The sequence below is a fragment of the Myotis daubentonii genome, chromosome 3 (genome assembly GCF_963259705.1).
Source record: "Myotis daubentonii chromosome 3, mMyoDau2.1, whole genome shotgun sequence".
Classification (NCBI taxonomy): domain Eukaryota; kingdom Metazoa; phylum Chordata; class Mammalia; order Chiroptera; family Vespertilionidae; genus Myotis; species Myotis daubentonii.
The window spans coordinates 208450046-208473686 of record NC_081842.1 but is presented as its reverse complement, the minus strand read 5'-3'; the positions used below and the strand labels follow the sequence as shown (position 1 = coordinate 208473686).

Below are 23641 nucleotides of genomic sequence, written 5' to 3'. Positions count from 1 at the left end.
CATGTGAAAACGCCTACCCCAACTGCAGGCTCACAGCTAGAGTTAAAAGTGTTCGTGTCTATTCTTTCCTCACTTTTGCCGCTATTCTCACCTCTCACTCTCCCTTCATCTACCCTTCCTCTCAACTTTTTCATTTGTTCTCTGGACTCACTGGCTCCTCACGTGGAAGACCACCCGCCGCTAGGGGGAAGCGCGGAGCAAACAAGGATGGGCGCCTCTCTAGCCCTCCCAGGGGGAGCTCTCTATGGCGCCGACCCTCCACCTGCGCGAAGGGGGCGGGGCCCTGCCACGTGACCTGGATGCCCGGTGTCGGCGCAGACGCGGCGGCCGCGTCGTCCGCTCCGCGTCCCTTTCCGTGCACCTGAGCTGCCGCCCCGCGGTCCTGCGGCTGTTCCTCCCGCCGCTGCGGGCCGCGGGGCCGAGGCCATGTCCCGAAAGCAGGCGGCCAAGAGCCGGCCGGGCAGCGGCAGCCGGAAAGCCGAGGCCGAGCGCAAGCGGGACGAGCGGGCAGCGCGCCGGGCCCTGGCCAAGGAGCGGCGGAACCGGCCGGAGTCCGGCGGCGGCGAGGAGGAGTTCGTGAGCTTCGCCAACCAGCTGCAGGCCCTGGGGCTGAAGCTGCGGGAGGTGCCGGGGGACGGGTGAGGCGGGCCCGGGAGCGCGGGAGGCGGCGCCGGGGGACGCCCCGGGCTTGGCGACCGTCGCCCGCTCTCGTCCACCCACTCATTCGGGCGGCCCGGGCGCCGCCGCTCCCCGGGGCAGGGGGTCCCGCGGCGGGCGAGGCGGCGAGGCCGCTCCCCGGAGACCTCCGGTACCCCCCCCCCCCCCCGCTCGTGGCGGAGGCCGTGGGGAGGCTGGCAGGCAGTCCCGATCGAATACCGGAGCAGGTCTCCTGTCGGTCGGTGCCCGGGAAGGCCTCTGAAAGGTGACATTTCAGCTGGTTCCTGCAGGGAAGGGAGCGAGCAGCCGCCTGGAGAGCGGGCTCACCGACGGTCGGACGCGGGGAGGCGTGGTCCCTGGGTGCAGCACTTTGAGTCCTCACCTCCCCCGCTTGGGAAATTAGTTCTGTGAGCGCCCGTTGTCGCCGAAGCCAACGTCTCTGATTCTCCCAGGGGCTTCAGTTTCTTCCCTGCAAGCCAAGCTTCCTTGGGGATCGGACTGGAGTCTGGGTCCAGCCTTTTTAGGGGACGCGGGGTAAATAAATGGGTAGGAGGGGAGAAAGGAAGGAAACAGGGCTCAGGAAGGGGGTGTGGAAGCAGGAGCATGGATGGGAGAAGGAAAAGGGGAGGCAGGGGAGAGGGGCGGAGAGCGGTTATAGTGGATCCTGTTGATGAACTGGCTCCGATTTCCCTTTCCCGCGTTTCCTAGTGTTCTCAATGCTTCAGGCTAATTGGGTTTCGTTTGATTACATTGTATTCACCACCACCTAGCGCAGTGCCCAGGACATAGAGGCATTCAATGCATTTTTGGTGAACGAATGAATGAATAATAGCAGTAGCGAGGGAGGCCAGCGAGACCCTCAGCGGCGCCTCTCAAAGGGGCATTTCCTTAGTGGAGTCACTACAGCTAAAGACTTGCTGTGCTGGGTCTTGCTTTTCACCTAGTACCTTGATTTTGGTCAGATATAAAGTTTTTTTTTTAATTTTTATGTATTTTTTTTTTTTTAACAATTCAGGGCCTTACTTATTTTAATCAAACTCACAAGCAAAAAGGCACTGCTATCTACAGCCAAGTACCAGTTGAATACAGGGGGATTGGGGTGGGGCTACTCCTTGCAAACGATTGGCTTGTGTTTGCTCTACTGGGCATGGTATTCTCAATGTTAGGGTGCCAAGGAAACGGAAAGGTTGCTTAGTAATCACACCACAGGGAGTTGTAAAGTCTTGAAGGAGTTTCCTGATGCTGTGGGAAACTTTGGGGGTGCTGTCTCCCCCTCACCACCAGCCACCAGAGAGAGCATACTTCAGTTAGTTCAGCAAACATCGGTTAAGCAAGGAGCTGGGAATACATTGATGACTGAGGTACTTAAGGAGTTCGTAGCCTAGGAAGAGAGAAACATAATAGCGGGTCTCAAACATTTTGGCCTTGGGACCTTTACACTCTTAAAAGTGACTGGGAACTCCAGAGAGCTTTTGTTGATGTGGGTTACAGCTAGCAATATTTACTATATGTGAAAGTAAAAGAAAATTTTAAACCAAGAATACACAAACATTCCATTGGCCGTCAGAGTGATAACCTCATTTATCGGATAGCCTCTGGAAAACTCCACTGTACACTTGGGAGAGACCGAGAGTGAAAAAGAAAAATAACATCTTGGTTTTGAACTCACAGAATCCCTGAAAGGGTCTCAGAGGTACTTTTCCCCACACCCTTAAACTGGGCCACACTATGAGAATGGATTATGTAAATAATTAAGATAAAGTTGATTGTATTCTTAATAGTGATTGATTATCGTGGCACTATTGAGAAGGAAGCGGCTCACACTCCCTGAAGTGGTCAGGGAGGCTTCATTCAGAAATTCTCATTGAAACCTGTGCTCTGCTAGATGCCTCCCAGAGGAGGTCACGTACAGACCGGTCATGAAGGATCAATAGGAATATGCCAAGAGAACTTTCCAGGCTGAGGAGTAACAACTGTAAAGGCACCAGCGATCGACAAGTTGTTTAGGATGACAGGAGTGTAGGATACAAGGGTAGAAGTCAGGGCCAATGAGGTGCAGAGGCCAGAGGTCAACTTGACTGGAATGCTTGTTTTCACTTCCAAGGTCTTTATTCTTTGGACAGTGTTAGGTAAAATGATAATTCCTCTTCTGTGGGCTCCACGAGGCTAACAGATTCTTCCCGTGGGTACATGAGGTGGATTCCCCTCATTAGAATTGTACTTTTGGGTATGTGATAGGTTTTATCCCTGCAGTGAATGGTGTTTCCTTTGTATGTGACGGGTTGGCAGTTATCAGCATATTCTTTTACTAACATTTATTGAGTACTCTTTGGTGAAATATAATAAAGTTTTGGTAACATAAGGAATGGTTGACAGTCTTCACTCTTCTGTCTTTCCATTCTGGTCTGATTACAACATTGAGTAGCCTGAGAGAGCATCTTGCTATGCAGGCATGTTCATTGTTGATGGTGTGGTATCGTGGCACTCTGGAACCTCCGGTCCTTGGGGATAAATTAGCTGGTATCCTCCGAGTCTAATGTTTCCGTTAGTTTAGTCAGTTTAGCAGAGATTAATTAGGGAGCTATTTATGGGGTTTTGTAATGCATCATGGGCCACCTTCAGATTTGTTAATGTTGTTTGAAGGTGGACCCACATAAATTGGATTCAATTTCAAAACAAAAGAGACATTTTAACTTGGATGTTGTCCTGAAAAACATCATTGGCTATAGGGTGAAAAGAACCTCTAATTGGATTAGGCAGTACAAACAACATTAGCATCTCTCTGAGCTCTATCCAGTTACATCTTACTAAATGTAGCCTAAATTACATAACTAACTAGTAGTGTTCTAAAATTAAAACATTGAAGAATCACTAATTTAAGCCATTTATCTCTGTCCCAAAACAAGTTGTTTTATTTTTTATTTTGTTTTTAGCACTGTAGGATCTTGGTGATGGAAGGGCACTTACACGCCATCTTGCCTGTCTATTAGTTACCTGCATCGCCAGTGCAGCAGCCTCAGCTTTTGTTTCGGGCACAGTGGTTGTCAGCCCTGGTGGCACAATAGAATCACCTGGGGAACTTTGGAAAAAATACAGTGCCTGGGCTCTCCCCTAGATCAGCAACACCAGAATCTCGGGCAGTGCAGCCTGGTTACTGACGATTTTTGAAAAGGTCCACAGGTGATTCTTGCGTGCAGTCATAATTAAAAGCCAATTAATTGATTAGAGTCTAGATCAGGGGTGGGCAAACTTCTTGACTCGAGGGCCACAATGGGTTCTTAAAACCGGAGGGCCGGAACAAAAGCATGGATGGAGTGTTTGTGTGAACTAATATAAATTCAAAGTAAACATCATTACATAAAAGGGTACGGTCTTTTTTTTCAATAGTTTTATTCATTTCAAACGGGCCGGATTCGGCCCGCGGGCCGTAGTTTGCCCACGGCTGGTCTAGACCAGCCTTCTTTTGCCTAAACATTAGTCATTGTGTATGTTCTTCTTCTTAGGCATTTTAAAACCTGAACATGTCTCTTAAAATGCAGCAACTAGAATGGTACCCAATATTCTAGCTGATCTCAAAGAATGGAACCTGTCCCCCTCCTTTTTCTGCACATGGGCTAGTATTACTGCAGCCTAGGAGCCCATTAATTTTTTTGATGTCTGTCTTACAATATGGCCCATGCTAAATTATCAAGCCCTTAAAACCCTAACTACTTCGTGTACTTGGTTGTTTTGTGAACTCAAATACAAGATATATATATATATATATATATATATATATATATATATATATATATATATATATATCCCTGTAGCACAGTCGTTCTTAAGTGGGGATGATTTTGGTCCCCGGGCGAACGTTTGGCAAATGTCTGGAGACATTTTTGTTTGTCACAACTGGCAGGGAGGAAGGTGATGGTGGTGGTGCTACTGGTTGGTAGAGGCCAAGGATACTCCTAATAAACATTCTGCAGTTAACAGGACAGCCCCCACAGCAAAGAATTATCCCCAAATGTCAATAGTGTGGGGTTTAGAAGCCTGCTGTGGTGTGTGGGTGAGGGTGTGGACTCAGGAAACGGTGGGATCTTCCGAGAGTTCCTTTGAGCAAGGACACTGTTCTCAGCGTGCTCTCTGCGGGCTCCCTAAGGCAGTGATGGCGAACCTATGACACACGTGTCAGAGGTGACACGCGAACTCATTTTTTGGTTGATTTTCTTTGTTAAATGGCATTTAAATATATAAAATAAATATCAAAAATATAAGTCTTTGTTTCACTATGGTTGCAAATATCAAGAAATTTCTATATGTGACACCGCACCAGAGTTAAGTTAGGGTTTTTCAAAATGCTGACACGCCAAGCTCAAAAGGTTCGCCATCGCTGCCCTAAGGGAACTCAGTTGCCTGTAGTGATTGTTCACATTTCCTGTGTCCTCACCTTGCAGCTGTCAGAAAAGGAAGTGATTTGTCTATCTTGATTTTAAATTTTGACTGTTTTGAGTGATCTCAGGAAAGTTTGGTAAATATAGAAAAGTATATTAAAATAATATATAATTTAACATTTATTTGTAATTCTATTACCTAGGGGTAACTACAGCTGACATTTTGGTGGCTGGGTTTGAATTCTGATCCACTACATACCAGTTATGTGACCTTGAGCTGGTTACCCTAGGGCAGCGGTTCTCAACCTGTGGGTCGCGACCCCTTTGGGGGTCGAACTACCCTTTCACAGGGATCGCCTAAGAACATCGGAAAACACATATATAATTACATATTGTTTTTGTAATTAATCACTATGCTTTAGTTATGTTCAATTTGTAACAATGAAAATACATCCTGCATATCAGATTTTTACATTACGATTCATAACAGTAGCAAAATTACAGTTATGAAGTAGCAATGGAAATAATTTTATGGTTGGTGGTCACCACAACATGAGGAACTGTATTAAAGGGTCGCGGCATGAGGAAGGTTGAGAACCACTGCCCTAGGGGGATAGTACCTAGCTCAGCGTTGTGAAGACTAAGCACTTTGAATACCTGTAAAGTGTTTTCAGCAGTGCCTGGCACATTGTAAGAGATGTTTAATTTTCTTTGCATACATTTGTGTGTAGTGTGCAGATGAACACATTTGAGCTCATGCAATGTAGTTTTATACCTACTTTTTTGGCTTATATGGAGAACATGTGCCCATGTTACTAAAAGTACTTAGAAAGCATGTTACTTTTGTAAAACATTATGCATTTTGATATATTAAATATTAAACAACTAAATACACAATTTTGGGCTAAGTGACACCTTTTAAGCTAGATTAAAGAATAGACCTAAAGGTTTAAGAAAAGTTTGAGAGAAAAGCTTAAAATTGAGAATGCTTTATTCATTAGCCTACTTCCCCCTCCCCCATGCTTGAACAAAGACTGCCATTGTTAGATTTCAGCAACAAGACACCTCATCTAGTATACAACTGCTGTATTCCAGTCCCTTCTAGAATCTTGCCTCAGATTGATGCAGAGCTTCTTGGTTTTCAGTTTATAGAATCTGTCATCTTTAAATATTTCCTCCTCCCCTTGCAAAAAAAATAGTATGAATCCTTACACTTTTGAAGAGATGCCTGCCTCTGTATAACTTTCTATTGAAAGTTCATTTTTCTGAATTGAAAAACAAAAACTCCTTTCTCGTATGCATTTGCGTCTGAAAGTCCTTCTGGAAGTGGTAAGCTTATATTTTGTAATTAGAGTGTCATGGGTTTTCATTTGGAAGAGGAAACAGTTTGGTGTGAAACTGGGCAACTGTTTGGCTTCAGAATTTTTTATTTCCTTAGTTTTAAGGATACCAGATTGTGTTTGTTTCTGAGTATCTGGGCTCTGTGTTGGTGATATAGTTTGGAATTTTAGGAACCTTTGAGGGGTTTGAAAGTAATGATAAATCTTAAAGTTTATTGCCAGCATTTTAATTTTAGAGACAAAAGGAAGTGAAAATTGTGTTTAAAGTTTCCATTGAGCAGGACTCACAGGGGCATTGCGGCTCCCTGGGTGAGAAGTGAGCCCAGGCAGAGGGAAGTGTCATGGTGTAGTACCCCTATGCATTCATGGGCCAAGTACCTTTCATGGTTTCTCCACTGTGTTCTTTAGACTTAGACAGGAGGCTGAGTTCAGTTGTTTGTGTTGGGAGTTTGACAAATTACTACCTTTTGGGGACTCTCTGCTAGCTGAATGACTAGTCAGCTGGGCAGCTAGAGTGAAACTTGTTTCAGGAAAGAGGCAGTAGATACGCGTTATCATTTTGGAAGAGCATTTGGGAATCAGAGCCCTTGAGAAATGGCCTGTAGTGTCTGGACCCTGTCTTCAGGTGGTTAGTGTGTCACCAGCCTCACTGAGGCCCAGGGATGCTTAATGACTTTCCTGAGTCGGCCAGCTGGTAACTAGGGAATAGAGTTCTTGTTTGTGCCTCTTATGGAGGTAAGGTAGTTGGACATGTGCCCTAGTGCTCTCCCTCAGTATCTGGGAAGAATCATGGAGTGTCAGATTAAGGCTTTCTCTTGTCTCTGCGTGGAGGATTTCCATGGATGGCCTGGCATGAAGCATTGCTGTTTTCGATGAACCAAATTAATTTTTAAAAGGTTGTGACCAACATTTTTGTTTTGATAGTAATTGCCTGTTCAGAGCTCTTGGTGATCAGTTGGAGGGACACTCACGAAATCATCTCCAGCACCGACAAGAGACCGTAGACTACATGATCAAGCAGCGGGAAGATTTTGAACCCTTTGTAGAAGATGACATTCCCTTTGAGAAGCATGGTAGGTTCCCCGTGGGACACTGGATCCTCCAGGAATAATACATTGGTAACTAAATCCATCAGCATCCCCCACCCTCCCAGCCAGGGATTGGGTTACATAAACTATGGCATGTATTCAACAAATATTATTTGTCTGCTCTGTAACAGGCAACATGCTAGGCAGTTGGGATTCAATAGGTTTAGATGAGTATGCCCTTAATAACAATGATGATTGATGTTTATTGACTTGAAAAGCTGTTCATGACTTCTTATTCAATTGGGGTGGCGGGGGAAGCAGGCTGTAAAATAGATTGATTCTATTTTTAAAAGGTATACACACAGAGAAGCATACTAGAAAAATTCTAGAAAGATACTAACATTTTATGATTGTTTATTCTTGGCTCCACTTATTTTTTATCCCTTTAAACTTCTGTAAAGGGGAGATAATAATAGCACCTATTATAGGCTTTTTTGATGAAGATTGAATGATATAAGTAAAATAAGTTCTTAACTGTCATCTGGGGATGATGGGTCTGTGCATATTTTAAAGTATCTTCTATAGATATTTTGGATTTTAAATGATCCTGTATTACTTTTTAACCAGAAAAATTAATAAAGTCATTTTAATTTCTCACCCAAACCCCAAACACAACCTGTTTTCTTTGAGGCAAATTATTTAGTGATTTTAATTAGTTCCTTATAGGCACAAATGTAGTGAGAAAGTACATAGGAACTTTTAAACTTTAATTTGACAATTATTTACTGAGGATGTTCTGTGCTAGGTGCTGATATATTTATGTTTTACAATAACATTTTTATCACAGAGTTCAGTCTTATCTGTCTGTTATCAGGAAAGAGAGAGAGAATATTCCCCGTGTGTTAGAGTGCTAACTCTGGGAACCATGTCAAGAAAGAACAGGGAGAGAGACTGAGAAGGGAGATGAGCTAGGAGCTCTCTGCATTGGCCGGATGAAAGAGGAAGAGGGTCTCCAAAAGGCAGCTGCTGGGGATGATGAGCAGGGTCCAGACCAAGATACAACTGGTAGTATAATTGACAGGACTCACTGGAGGTGGAGAGAGGAGGCAAAAGTGATTCTGAAGATTCTGTCTGGGGAATGGCTAGGTAGAGGGCCATAGGAGGAAGTCATTGGGGGGGCGGGGCGTGGGGTGGAGCTATCAGTGATTCATAACTCAGAAGGGAAGAACTCATTCACTAGGCACAGCAACAAAACTCCCACTGAGTAGTTGATAGTATTCACTGAGTTAATGGTCCCTCTCTCTGATCACTTTTTGTTTAGCACATAGGTACAGTTTACCAAATGGTCAGCAGTTTACAAATTAAATGCGGGTATACGGGGCGTGTTTTGTAGTTTAGCTCAATAAAATGAATTGTGTCATTGGTCCAATTAAAATATTTTTGATGGCCGAAACCGGTTTGGCTCAGTGGATAGAGCGTCGGCCTGCGGACTGAAGGGTCCCAGGTTCGATTCCGGTCAGGGGCATGTGCCTGGGTTGCGGGCACATCCCCAGTGGGAGATGTGCAGGAGGCAGCTGATCGATGTTTCTCTCTCATCGATGTTTCTAACTCTCTATATCTCTCCCTTCCTCTCTGTAAAAAATCAATAAAATATATTTAAAAAAAATATTTTTGATGAAGTGAGCTTTTAGTTTGTGACTTGAAATTCCACTTTGAACATCTTGAAGTGGTTGATTTGGAGGTATGACCGGGTAAGGGACTTGTGTCCAGTGTGGTAGTCACTTTAGATGTACAATGGGCAGTTGTTTTCTTGAAATGTCACTGTGTGTTCCTGATGGCTGGTTGGTGCTTCATAAAGAATTTGAGCTTTAAAGCGAGGAGTGGCTCTGACTGCCCTGGCAGAAGTGGAAAGAAACCTAGATGTCTGCACATTATGTTTGTGTGCCAGGTGAAGGCTAGGCTTATTACATTATCCCTCGTATCATAGTGACGCGTTTTTAACGTCTGTCTACCTTGTTTCACTGAGATTCTTGAGGGCAGGGACTGTGTCTCTTCCCCAACCTGGTCATGGTAGGCACTCCTAAGATGTTTGTTGAATGAATAAATGAATGGCTCACTTAACTTTTCAGGACATGGTTACCCTGCATCTGGCTGTATATTTTAGAATTATTCTTTTCCTTTAGACTGGCTTTGGAGAAGCAGCAACATGTTTTCTCCAATTGTACAAATATCCAGATCACAATCCTCAATGTTCTTAATGCTCCTCTCCCTCCCTTCTCGTACCCAGTCATTCATTAAGTCTTGTTACATCTACCTTGATATCTTTTCTCTCACTGCTACCATCTTGTAAAATCAGGCCTCTGTGGTCATTAGCCTAGATTTCTTCAATACTGTTTTAACTTGTCTCATTGCTACTTGACCCATTCAGTTTGGGGTTTTTTTGCAGCTGGAGTAGTGACCTAAAAATAAATCTTTCCTCTATCTACAACCCATTGGCTGCTCCCCATTGACCTCAGTCAGGATAAAGGCCAAACTCTTGAGCCCTTTGCTATCTGTGATTTTCTTATTTCTCTATTCTCACCTCCCACCCTGCTGTCTTAGCATTCTAAATTTCTGCAAAACTGTATAGTCCACAGACTCATGTATCTACCCCACTCATCTCTCCTCTCTCTCCTCTGCTTGGAACATCATTTCTCTTCTGTCTCCTGTCATTTGGGATTAGCTTAGTTGTCTAAGTCAAGAAGCTTATCTGATACACCTTACCACCCCCTCCCCCTACCAAACTGGCTTACGCTCCCGGACCTGGAGTTAGCCAAGCTGAAAGGTTTTAGGGCACAGTCTTTCCCAAGACTTCCCTCACTTCTGACACCAGTTAAGTTTGGGGTTTCCTGAACCGCTCTCAGGCTCAAAGATTTGCTATAAGGACTCACAGAACTCACTGAAGGCCCTTTTACTCACAGGTATAGTTTATTATATGGCAAGGTTATAGGTCAAAATTAGCCGAAGGGCAGAGTGGGAAGGTTCCAAACACAAAGCTTTTCTTGTCCTCAGGATGCATCCTCCTCCTGGTATCCATGTGTGATAGAGTATTGTCAGCCACGAAGCTCACCTGAACTTTGGTGTCCAGAGTTTTTATTGGCATTTCATGGTGTGGGTTTGATTGATTGCCTAGCTCCCCAGTTTCCAGATCTGGCTGACATCGCATGGTCAGAGAGTCACCTCATTAACTTAAACTGTCAGGTGTGGCTGAAGAGCCCAATGTGAATAACAAAGACATTCCTATCACTTGGGAAATTTGAAGGGTTTAGAGCAGTGGTTCTCAACCTTCCTAATGCCGCAGCCCTGTAATACAGTTCATGTTGTGGTGACCCCCAATTTCGTTGTTACAAATTGAACATAATTAAAGCATAGTGATTAATCACAAAAACAATATGTAATTATACATATGTGTTTTCCGATGGTCTTAGGCGACCCCTGTGAAAGGGTCATTTGACCCCCAAAGGGGTCGCAACCCACAGATTGAGAACCGCTGGTTTAGAGGTTATCTCTCAGGAGCCAGGGATAAAGGTGAGACCTTTCTTTGGGCAAGGCCAGATTCTTTACCATACATCCTTTCCTATAGCAGTTATATGCTTTAGTAACGCCTGTTTTCTTGCTTGCCCTCATTGGTTATAAACTTCTGAAGGGCAAACTGACAGGCTGTGTAATGGAGTCCCCAAAAGCCAAGATCTTGGAGTCAGGATGCCTGGTATTGTGACCTTACTCTGTGCCTCATCTCTAAGATGGTGTGCATGATAATGCCTGACAGAGGATTGTTTTGAGGATTACTAGTAAAAGTGATAATCCATGCAGAGTAGCACAGTGCTTGACACATAATATGAATTCATTAATGCAAACTGTTATAATCACTGCTTATTGTTAAATTTCCCGGGTCTTTTATAGAGTGAGGCTTATAGGAAATATTCAGCAAATAGTTGGTGAAAGAGTAACTAAACAAATCCTTTCTTTAGGATGGTTGGTACCCTTGTGAGTAGCACTGGGCATATGCTCAAACATCTGAGTTCCTAGATTCTGACAATGCGAATAGACTTTTTAGATGTCTACCCTTGTTTCTCATTATTTGGAACTAAGTACTAAAACATATTTGCGTTTGGATTTTTCCATTATGAAGACTTCATGTTTTTCTCTCTCCTATTTCCATGCAGTGGCCAGTTTGGCAAAGCCTGGTACATTTGCTGGCAATGATGCAATTGTAGCCTTTGCAAGAAATCATCAATTGAATGTGGTGATTCATCAACTTAATGCCCCTTTGTGGCAGGTAGGTCACCTATTCAAGAGTTAATCTGGCCCTGGCCAGTTTTGCTAAAGTGGTTAGTGGGTCAGCCCACACACTGAAAGGTCGTGGGTTCAATTCCCAGTGAAGGGCTTGTACCTGGATTGCAGGTTCAATCCCTGGCCCCGGTTGGGGCGCATGTGGGAGGCAACCAATCTATGTGTCTCCCTCACATCAATGTTTTTTTCTCTCTCTCTTCGTCCTCCTCCCTCCCTCTCTTCTTCTTTCTCTAAAACTCAATGGAAAAAATATACTTGGGTGAGGATTAACAAAAACAAAACAAGAGTTTATCTGAAGCTCTTCATTATAACTTAGCTTTTAGGATGTCCTAAGACGATGAGGCATGACCTGTGCTATAGAACAGGGTAACTTGGATTGTGAGCCTAACCAAAGACCAGAGCGTTTGGTGGCTTGGGAGTACCCTGTGCCAAGTTCACATGGAGTCTGGAGTATAATTCAGAAACCTTTAAATGCCAGAAACATTATTCAACAGTCAGTTAACTGGGTAGTTTGGGGCAGAGAGCCTAATGTGGAAATACTGTCTATAATTCTGTAAAATATCTAAGCGAGGTTTTAAAAGACTAGTACATACAAATTTAGTTTTGAAGTATGCCTAGTCCCTCAGGTATGTTTGTGTTTTTTAGGTGGAGGGACCCAGAAACCAAATTTACTGTACTAACCATTGCTAAAAAGGATGTTCAGAACAACAAAATTTATTTCATGGCCTAGGACAGTGGTCGGCAAACTGCGGCTCGCGAGCCACATGCGGCTCTTTGGCCCCTTGAGTGTGGCCACGAAGTTTCAATTGCACTGTATGTGTGTCCCCACACGTGGTATTTTGTGGAAGAGCCACACTCAAGGGGCCGCAGTTTGCCGACCACTGGCCTAGGATGTCAAGCTCCATTTCTCTCTGGTCTGCTCAGCTGTGTCTTTGGTCGCAGTGGTTTTCAGCAGATGAGATCGTACAGTAAATGTTCCGTTTGTGCTGTAGGATGGCAGAACACATTGTGGAGCCACTGAGTGAACTAGCCGTCCATTCAACTTTCTTTACCTTTGGTACCCTAAATTAGCCTGGCTCCCAATCCATCAGACCACACATTTTGTTTGGAAGGTCACAGGTTGGGGAGAAAGTATGTACAGGCCACCCCTTGCTCTTCCTCCTTTTGTTCAGAGTGCTTCTGTACTTCGTAGCTCTCCTCCTGCAGACTGGGTGTGTGACTTCTATCAGTCCTCCCTCTCCATTGCCCCTCTGGGTCTAACTTCTTTTTTTAATTAGGTAAAACATACTAAATGTAGAAAAATTTGAGAATTCAGAAAAACTAACAAAGGCAAATAAAAATCAGCCAGAGTAACATTCCCTAGAGATGATTGCTGTTAACATTTTAGTGTGTATCCCTGTCATTCACATATACTCTTAGCTATAAAAATATTCATATGGGAAGATATGTATCACAGTGTTTTATACACCTTTTAAACATATCTACACACATAAGACATGTCTATGTACACATACACTTATGTATCTCTATATATTATTATAATTATAATGGCAACTGTGGCCTTTTTTCTCACTTTTTCATAGACCACCAGCACATATTTTCCTTTGTAAGTTGTTTATTCATAGTCTTTGCTCATTAAAAATAAAGTGGAGTTTATAGAGATATAATTTACATAGAGCAAAATTAACCCTTCTTAGGCATACTTTTTTTTTTTTTTACAAAATAGTCATGTAACCATCATCACTGACAACACATAGAATAATTCCATTACCCCCCAAAGTTTCCTCATGCCCTTTTGAGTCACTAGTCCCCTCCCCAGGTCCCCAACCCCAGTAACCACTAATCTTATTGGTCTGTTACAGTTTTGCTTTTCCAGAATGTTATCCAAATGGCTGTATATAGCCTTTGTCTGGGATAATGTCCTTTTAATAAAATTAAAGCAAAAATAAATGAGATATTCCATGGGTTGGTGAGGGATTTTACTGGGAGGGAAATGATGTGTGTGTGTGTCCTTTGGGGCAGTGTTGTCGGATGTACTGACACCAGGGAGAGATATGTTTTTAGTGAGGTGTTCTTTGAGGATGGTCCATGAGCCAAGAGTTACCTTCTTCATTGTCCCAGTGTTTTGTCATTAAATTATTACTGTTCAGCAGAAGTCATCAAAATAATTTGAATATACAGCATAGTGACCCACTCTTGCAGGAAAGTTCTCTGTGCCAACTCAGTAACCATAACCTGCTTTTTCTCCATTGATAACTTTATATTAGTTTCTTAATTATTTAAGTCGTGGAAGATAATTCTGCAGAGTTAGAACGTTTAAAAATACATTTCTGTAGAATTATCTTTCATGGATTGCTAAACATTGAAAGTATATGTTTTTAAAATAAATGTATTTGTTGTATAATGGAACTATCCACTGGCTCTCTCCCCTGCCCCCCCCACATCCCATCACCCCAATGAAATTTAAGAGTTGAAATTGTTTTGATTGCTACTGTCATGGGTAAGAACTCTTGCATTGAAATGGGTAGGCTCATACAACAATGGAGATATGAACCCTACATTTCTTTCCTGGTTACAAATGGAATCTATGCTTCTGTGAACAGTATAGATAGGTGTGATGTAGAAAGTGAAAGTCTTCTGTAATCTCCCTACTCATGAAAATTGCAGTCAACTATTTGGTGACCATTCTTCCTATTTTTTTTCCTATTCATAATGCGTATGTAGTAGTATTACTTAAATATGTAAGTACTTTAGGGATTATGTCATTCAGATATTCTAATATTGAGTTTCCTTTCCCAGTACTCTCCCTGGGAGATAAATGATGCTGTCTCTATTTCTTACGTGTGAAAAGCAGACCATCTGTACTTTGAGACCTAAATGGTTTACCTGGAGAAAACTTCACGGTTCTAGCTTCTGGTCACTTGTGATTCCTGGTTGTTCCATGGTTCTTGCTGTGCTGTTAGACCACAACTAGTGTTAAAATGAGCAGTAGTGCCTGACTTTCAGGAAAAAACAAGAAGGAAGTGCTAGCATTTTAGAGTTTTATTTTTTTTCCCTTTGTTTTATTTATTTATTTATTTATTTATTTATTTATTTATTTATTTTATTGCTTAAAGTATTACAAAGGTTATTACATATGTGTCCTTTTTTTCCCCCTGCCCTTGACAATCCCCTGGCCTCCCCTACCCCCCAGTGTCTTATGTCCATTGGTTAATACAAGTCCTTTGGTTGATCTCTTACCCCCCTCCTTCCTGCCCCCCAACCCTCCCCGGCCTTCCCACTGCAGTTTGACAATCTGTTTGAGGCAGCTCTGCCTCTGTATCTATTATTGTTCAAAAGTTTATAATGGTCTCTATTGTCCATGAATGAGTGAGATCATGTGGTATTTTTCCTTCATTGACTGGCTTATTTCACTTAGCATAATGCTCTCCAGTTCCATCCATGCCGTTGCAAATGGTAAGAGTTCCTTCTTTTTTACAGCAGCATAGTATTCCATCGTGTAGATGTACCATAGTTTTCTAATCCATTCATCTACTGATGGGCACTTAGGCTGTTTCCAGATCTTAGCTATGGTGAATTGTGCTGCTATGAACATAGGGGTGCATATATCCTTTCTGATTGGTGTTTCTGGTTTATTGGGATATATTCCTAGAAGTGGGATCACAGGGTCAAATGGGAGTTCCATTTGTAGTTTTTTGAGGAAACTCCATACTGTCTTCCATAGTGGCTGCACCAGTCTGCACCCACCAGCAGTGCACAAGTGTTCCTTTTTCTCCACATCCTCTCCAGCACTTGTTGTTTGTTGATTTGTTGATGATAGCCAGTCTGACAGGTGTGAGATGGTACCTCATTGTTGTTTTGATTTGCATCTCTCGGATGATTAGTGACTTTGAGCATGTTTTCATATGTCTCTTGGCTTTCTGAATGTCCTCTTTTGAAAGGTGTCTATTTAGGTCCTTTGCCCATTTTTTGATTGGATTGTTTATCTTCCTTTTGTTAAGTTGTATGAGTTCCCTATAAATTTTGGAGCATTTTAGAGTTTTAACAAAGAGGTGGTTACTGCTTTCTAAACAACAGATTCAGAATCACTTTAGAGTTTCTGTCAGGGGGAGTGTTTGGTGGGTACACCCAGGCTGAACCTTATGACATGACTCTGGGGAGTACTGTTCCTGCTGGGGAGTGGCCCAGGGGTGCTGTTCACATAGAATATCTTGTGAGTAATGCCTCCAGGGATGTACAAGGAAGTAGTACCACTTGACTTTAAATAATACTGTTTTGAACTTGATGTAAGTGGGAGATTTGAGTTGTTTGTGTTTCTCAGCATGTGGGTAATGGAAAATGCTATTTTTGTTGGAACGACAGGGGCACGCTTATTGTGAAGTAATGAAGCATAAGTGGAAGGCCCCTCATTGTTATGGCCTCCTTTCTAGGTCCTGGGAAGGGCTGTGGCATTTCTCTATTTGTAAGTTTGCACTTTAAGCCCAGCAAATTGGCTGTGCCCGTAGGCCTTCCCTCTTGCAAGGGACCTGTGCATCTGGAGAGGTACTGATGCCCTGAAACTTTAGCCAGTTTAACTTCACTGTGAGTCTTCCCTGGTTGTTGAATGTGTGTTTCCATGTGGATTTATTTCCATATAGCTCCATACTAAGCACATTGAAGCATGCATGCATGGACGGGAGAAAGATAAGTCAGAAGTGGCTCTGGGCATACCCAGTCTTGTTCCTATGTCATTTCACATCGAGCCTGTAGACTGGGCTTCGTAGGTAGCATTTCTCTGCATGAGTTGACACCGACCAAATCCTCACTGGCATCTCCTTTCTTTTGCTTCCAGATTCGCGGTACAGATAAAAGCAGCGTGCGGGAGTTACACATCGCATATCGATACGGCGAACACTATGACAGCGTTCGGAGGATCAATGACAACTCGGAAGCTCCTGCTCATCTCCAGACTGATGTGAGTAAGGCCTCCGTGTTCTGTATTCTCAGCTCAGAAGGAACCAGTTGAGGGCCGGGTGTCTGGAGCTAAAAACCAGTGATGTTTTTATGGAAAATTGCCTTTTAGAATCTGTGTGGGTTTGATTTGTTTTTACTTTTTTAGCTCAGGTGAGAGTGACAGATAAAATTACTTGCCATTCTTTTGCTTTCCCTAGTAGCTGATAGTTCTGATTCCATGGATAGAATTTATATAAAAATTTTAAATTACTTTTAGTTTTAAAATTAATCCATGCTTCTGGACCTGGAGATGATTATGCTAAGCGAAATAAGCCAGTTGGAGAAAGACAAGTATCACATGATCTCACTGATATGTGGAATCTAATGAACAAAATAAACTGACAAACACAAACAAAATAGGTCCACAGGCATGGATACATGGAACAGAACGACAGATCTCAGGGGTAGGGGGTGGGGGGTGGGGCGGAAGAGATTAACACTACTGTGGTATGAATATTATGTATAAAGTTGTTTGAGTGCCTGTTTTTAACCTTTTGGGTTTATACTAGGAGTGGACTCGCTGGTCATAAGATAGATAATTCTATGTTAACTCTGTGAGGAACTGCCACCTGTTTTCCACAGTGGCTGCACTAGTTTACATTCTCACTAGCACTGTTCTGAGGGTTTCACTTTTTGCACATCTCCACCAATACTTACTTTTTTCTTTCTTTTTAAAATTACGGCCATCCTGCAGGTGTGAAGCGGTACCTGTGGTTTGGATTTGCATTTCTTTAATGGCTAATGATGTTGAGCATCTTTCCATGTGCTTCTTGACCATTTGTATCTTTGGAGAAATGCCTAGTCAAGTCCTTTGCCCATATTATAATTGGGTTATTTGTACTTTCGTTGTTGTTGAGTTGTAAGAGTTCTTTATATATTCTGGATATTAGATTCTTATAAAATATATGATTTGTCCGAATTCTTTTTTTAAAAATATATTTTATTGGTTTTTTACAGAGAGGAAGGGAGAGAGATAGAGAGTTAGAAACATCGATGAGAGAGAAACATCGATCAGCTGCCTCCCGCACATCTTCCACTGGGGATGTGCCTGCAACCCAGGTACATGCCCTTAACCGGAATCGAACCTGGGACCCTTCAGTCCGCAGGCCGATGCTCTATCCACTGAGCCAAACCGGTTTCGGCCAGAATTCTTTTTGTTTGTAGTAGTTTTTCTTTTAGATATAGAATTATCATCTGCCAATAGTGATAACTTTTATTCTTTTTAATTTGATACTTGTAATTTTTTTTTTTTTTGGCTAATTGCATTGACTAATGCCTTCTGTACATTGTTAAATAATAATGTTAATGGTGTGTTCCTTACTTTAGTGGGCATGAGGCATCATTCTGTCGATTTACCGTGGTTATTTAGCCACACCCACACCATGAAACTGTTAGCTTGTTGTCAGTTATTCACCACTGTTTGGCAATTTGATGAGCACTTTTATGTAAGTCCTTTCTGTGCTTGACATTAGTTCTTTGGATAAATTTCAAAGACTCCTGATACACATTGCCAAATTGTTAGAATATACTTTTATAATGAGTTGCTTTTTATTAGCACTCTATCCGGCACTTACACTTTCACATGCAGAAAATAGAAAGGTCCTTGCCCTTTTCCTGTCTCCTGCATTAATAGCAAGCAGAAGGAGCAGGGACTGAGCAGCTGAGAGGGATGCTTTTGGCTCTTCTGGTTTAGGCATAGGCTGCAAAGGCTGTCTGGATCCTAGGGGACTGCTCTTTGTGGTTAGAGTTTGGATTGACAGGTTCCTGTGAGTGAGGTGGTGTACGCGTGAGGTTGGATGAGCCATGCCACTGTGACTGTCCCGCTGGGACAGGAATTCAGAGCTTGCTGATGCTCACAAAGGGCCTAGGGAGCCAGCTGAGAGGCGTATGCCCGTTTCTTCGAGACGCGCTGTCCTGCTGCAGGTGCTGGGGCAGAGGATCACTTCTGTTGCTAGGCTCATGCCTCTGGAAATCAGCTGAGAAAAATGTGTGCCATTTGAGTCAGCAGCCATGGCCAAAACGTAGGCATCTGGAAACCGAAGGAGAGCTAATGCCATTCTTACTGAACACTTCCTACTGCATCATGGGCCGTTCTCTCTAATGCTTCTATTGCAGACTGGATGAACTATCGCCGGGGTTCTTGATCCAGCATCTAGAAGGGTTCAGCAATCTGGAGAAGGGCTGTGTGTAACTTAATAGAGTCCAGAGACAGCATAATTTTGAAAGGCATTTGGGGGTCAGAGGAGCTTAGCTAAAAGGAACTAAGTTCTCCTCGTCTCAGGACCCCTTGCTTTTTATTAACACAATTTGTCCTAAGGCAAGGTAGAGATATATACATCAGAGGGTAGAGTTTCCATATACACAGTCCTTTGTCAGATTATCAGGTTTTGGTGAAACTGCCTTCAGCTGTTCAGGTGTTTGGCCAGCAGGGGGCAGTAACATGTAGATTGAGATGCCCTTAGCTGTCTGGCAGCAAACAATCATCCTTTTCAGGTTTGGGGAAATGCCCTTCAGCCATTAGAGATGCAGCCCTGCTGTCTGGAATTGGCTTCCGGCACGATCTGGATGAAATTTAGCCTAATCATAGCTTTTAAGATTGTTTCTGGAATTCCCCCCCTATATATGTGAATGTTTTTGATATTAGTGTTTTCCTATGTTGAAGATTCTGAACACAGTTTGCAAGAGTTGCATGGTGATAACTCTGAATATTCCTTTTATAGTTTCAGATGCTTCATCAAGATGAATCAAATAAAAGAGAAAAGGTCAAGACAAAGGGAGTCGACTTTGAAGATGACCTGCGAGATGAGGTGGAAGATGCAGTTCAGAAAGTTTGCAATGCGACTGGCTGTTCAGTTAGTATTTTTGTCACGCAGTGGCCCTGGTTTATAAGCAAGTGTTGCTGTGTCTAGTTCCCCTGCTAGTTTTGTAGCACCATTAGCATGCCAACACCTGATGGGCCAAAACAGGTCCATATGCTATTTGTAGTTTGATGAGGTGGTGTGATACGACTTAATGAGAGCTGTTCATTCATTTCTCTCCTGTTTGCTAGACTTTACCCAATACTGCTCAAAATCCTAAGGAAGTATGTGGATTTATTTTTTTCTGATTCATGTTTGTACAAGTAAAAGCATTTAAAAAGGGAATTAATTTATATTAATTGGTTTTTCACATGACCAACATTATTGAAAATTGACATTTTCTAAATGGAAAAGGTCTTGAAACCTTGTCTTAATCCTCATTATTACATTATTTTGTTTACCAAGTTATTGAAATAGAGAGAGAGAGAGGAAAGTGTTCCTAGAGTCTTGAAGTGTTTCTTTGTTTCTTGGATAGGATTTTAATTTGATAGTCCAGAACCTGGAAGCTGAAAATTATAATATTGAATCTGCAATAATTGCCATGCTTCAGATGAACCAGGGGAAAAGAAATAGTAAGTCCATGATTGATATTTATAAGCTTTCAAAATGATTGTATTGGTGATTTTTGATCATTATTGGTGATTTCTCAAATATTGATGTTGAATCAAGTCACAGGTAGTAATTATTCTGTCCTTTCCCTCACTCATTCAGCACTTTACTAGGTTCTCGTCCTGCATCTGGGAGAGTGTAGTTTGGGGTGGGGATGGGGATGAAGGTGGTGGAGACTGCTAGGGGAATGCGTGAAAAGGCCACCTAACCCAGTTTTGGAGGGATGGTGGGATGGAGAGTGTCAGGGAAGACTTTATCCTTTTAGAAATAAGATTCCTTCATAAAATCAAACTGATAATTAAAATTGAACGGAGAGAAAAATACCTTATTTTTCTAATGGAAATATTTAGATTGCTAACATCTGTCAACTGGTGCTAATTCAGAATTATTTTCACTTGAACTGAGTTCAATTTTGTGACAGAGGAAGGCAAAAAGATGTGATGTCTTAACTGTTTTCTCAAATCATTTATTTAAAATGATTTCCAGCCCGGCCAGTGTGGCTCAGTGGTTTAGCATCAACCTATGAATAGGAGCTCACAGTTTGATTCCCAGTCAGGGCACATACCCGGGTTGTGCGCTCGATCCCAGTGTGGGGTGTGCAGGAGGCAGCCGATCAATGATTCTCTCTCATCGTTGATGTTTCTATCTCTTTCTCTCCCTTACTCCCAAATCAATAAAAACATATTTAATAAAATGATTTCAAGACTTATTATGTGCCAGATACTGTTCCTGGCATAGTTTTCTATGTGATGGGGCATTTTATTATCCACTTTATATATATGCTGTGCCTTTTAAGAAAGCATTAGATAACTTGGTCTTTGTGACTTTAAAACAGCACTGTTCAGTGTCTGTGCTGTCTAGTATGCTGTTTATTTGACATGTGGCTGAGACTGAAGAATTAAATTTTAAATTTTACTTAAATGGTCACATGTAGCTAGTGGCTCCTCTACTGTATGGCACATCTTTAGAGCCTGTTTTATTTTTGGCTGCAAATGAAAAATTTCCCCCTAAACATTTATATTAAGAAGTGGTTTGTCTAATGAAACAAAACAGTCTGCTGGTGGGAAGCTGATGGCAAGGTTGGCCAGCAGGTTACTGTTAAACTTACCTTCCAAATTTTACCAATATTTTCCCTTGTGTTCCCTGCTGTATTGACTTGATATTAGGAAACTTGCTCTCCATATGACAGTGAACGAGGGACCCAGGTACTTTTGGAGTCATTTAACAAGAATCGAGTTGTGTAACTCTTGGGTTCTCAGTTTTAATAAAATGTCTTTCTTTGGAAGATGCAGAGGAGAACCTCGAGTCCAGTGGCCGAGTGCTGAAGCAGAGTGGTCCTTTATGGGAGGAGGGTGGCAGTGGCTCCAGAATCTTTGGAAATCAGGGCTTAAATGAAGGCAGGACTGAAAACACTAAGGCGCAGGCCAGCCCTAGTGAAGAAAACAAAGCAAATAAAAATCACCTCCCAAAGGTATGGAAGAGGGTTGCAAGGGCAAAGGGTGGGCTGCTGTAATTTGGTGGCTGGTGGGAACGTGGAGCTCATTTTAGTGTGTCATTTTCTTTCAATTTATAAAGTAGTAATTGTAGGAACTATGGGGAGTGCATAAAGGAGTAGCAGGAAACGGAATGAAGATCTCGTTTGTCCTGTTTGGTGTACGCAGTGATGATGAAGGAAGTGCATGCTGGAATTGTACTCTGGGGACACATCCAGCCCTTCCCACCTAACGCCACTGTGTGGATGGCTGCTTTCCACGGGAATTCATGCCATCACATCCCATTTTTATGAATACCGTCATCTGCAGTGAACACTTGCATAGTTTATTTGTATGAATCTGTATTTTGCATTGCTTTCTTGGCTAGAGTCCCAGAAGAGGGCTTGACAGGTTAGGGGGCATGGATATTTGAAAATTTTAAAGGCTTCTTGGTAAATGGTCAAGAAGTTGTACATCTTCCTCCCTCCATGCCCACAGGTAATATATGACACCATTTTCAGGACTTTCACAAGAAGTTCTGAGCTCAGAATGCAGCATGAGGTAAAAAGCTACAGGCAGAGGCAAAAATGCGGAGTGAGTTAGGATCACCTGAACGTTAAACTGCAGAGGAAGGTGACCGGTGGCCTGTTTGCGGGTTGTCTTTTGTTGGACCAGGGTTCATGTTTTTTAGGTCATTTTGAATTGGTTTATGAGGAGCATGGGATTGATTGTGTTTGCTAGCTCAGCAAGGGGCTATACATTGAAATGGAGATTTGAGCAGTAATGGAAACCACATCCTGTTTGGTCTGGTAGGTGGGTTTTCTCTGTTCTGTCCTGTTGAAAGGTGGCTGTGCTCTTTGCCTGTCAGCCCCTCACCTCCTTCCGCAGACCTCACCCAGCACCTTCTCTTTCAGGTCACAAACAAGCAGCGCCGAGAGCAGCAGCGCCTAGAGAAGAAGAAGCGGCAGGAGGAGCGGCACCGGCTGAAAGCCCTGGAGAGCAGGAGCAGCCACAGGGACAAGAGCGAAGCCGAGGCCAGCGAGCAGGTCACCTTGGTGAAGACCTTCGCTGCTCTCAACATCTGACGCCCCTGCCTGCGGGAGTCGTAAGAAGCGAGTGGAAGTGGCGTGCTGCGCCCTGGCTTCCCAGGAGGCGGGCCTTAGGATCACGCACAGAACCCACCCAGGAGCGCACCCTCGGAGTTAGTGTCCTCAGGCCGCCTCTTTTTCTGTCAGCATTTTGTTAGTGATGTGTTTTATTTTATGAAAGTTCAGTGAAGCCACTCATGTTCTGTGATTAAAAGGTTGAGTTTTAGGGTGGAGAGTAGATCAGGGAAAACCTTTTAGGTATGGTTTGATTTGTTCTGAAAACAAAAGAGTTCTGTGACCCTGGGATCTTCCCTTAACCTTTGGGGTGAGTTTTACTGAAATTGTTCATGAAGTGGTTTAGATTAATTGTTAGAAATGCAGAATGACAAGTTTCCTTTGATTCTCTTTCATTTTCAAACAGATATGTTAATATACAGGATAGTTTGTAAATGATCTGCAACTCAGGAACGTGTTTAGGTTTATTTTTCTTTTAATCCAAGTTAATCAGAAAATACTTCAGGAAGTGTTCTCCCAAAGTTATGTGAGGGAGGGTGTGGCCTGCAGTCCAGGGGGAGTAAACTGCCTCCCTCCTTCCCGACCTGATGTCATTTCAGACGTGACGCAGGTGCTGCTAGTTCCTTTACACTCAAGCCATACGATACATGCGCCTGACTGTTAATTAAGCCTGGGCTTTGCTGCAAAATCGATAGTGTTGTTGAGCTTTTGGTACTTGTTTTTGGAAGATGGGAAGATAATACAGTTCTGGGATTCTGACAGTATGGAGAGTTGTAAAGGGAGAAATTAAGGGGCCCTTGAGTGTTTGCCTGGGAAGAGTCTAAAGAGTTATTTGACTTGTAGGAGAGAATGCTGGAAGAATATCTAAGGTTTT

General features: G+C 42.8%; 1 protein-coding gene across 4 annotated transcripts; it reads left to right on the top strand.

Moving 5' to 3' along the window:
• The first annotated feature begins 278 nt into the window (after positions 1-278).
• Positions 279-23266, top strand: OTUD3 (OTU deubiquitinase 3). Of its 4 annotated transcripts, none has more exons than XM_059690978.1 (8): positions 280-638; positions 7298-7446; positions 11607-11719; positions 16565-16687; positions 19446-19532; positions 20059-20155; positions 21479-21663; positions 22579-22888. In XM_059690978.1, the coding sequence occupies exons 1-8, from the start codon at positions 427-429 to the stop codon at positions 22747-22749; spliced, it is 1137 nt and encodes a 378-aa protein (XP_059546961.1). In that variant the 5' UTR covers positions 280-426; the 3' UTR covers positions 22750-22888. The 4 variants fall into 4 exon arrangements, with proteins under 4 accessions (XP_059546962.1, XP_059546960.1, XP_059546961.1 ...); XM_059690976.1 differs by having other exon boundaries at positions 19446-19577; XM_059690979.1 differs by lacking the exon at positions 21479-21663 and having other exon boundaries at positions 279-638; positions 22579-23266.
• Positions 23267-23641: the final 375 nt, after the last annotated feature.

Excerpts from the sequence above, each read along its gene's own strand:
- OTUD3 (XM_059690976.1), top strand. The coding sequence starts at position 427 with ATGTCCCGAAAGCAGGCGGCCAAGAGCCGGCCGGGCAGCGGCAGCCGG. Across the intron at positions 11,720-16,564 it reads TTAATGCCCCTTTGTGGCAG|ATTCGCGGTACAGATAAAAG; the intron begins GTAGGTCACCTA and ends TTTTGCTTCCAG. Across the intron at positions 21,664-22,578 it reads ATAAAAATCACCTCCCAAAG|GTCACAAACAAGCAGCGCCG; the intron begins GTATGGAAGAGG and ends CTTCTCTTTCAG.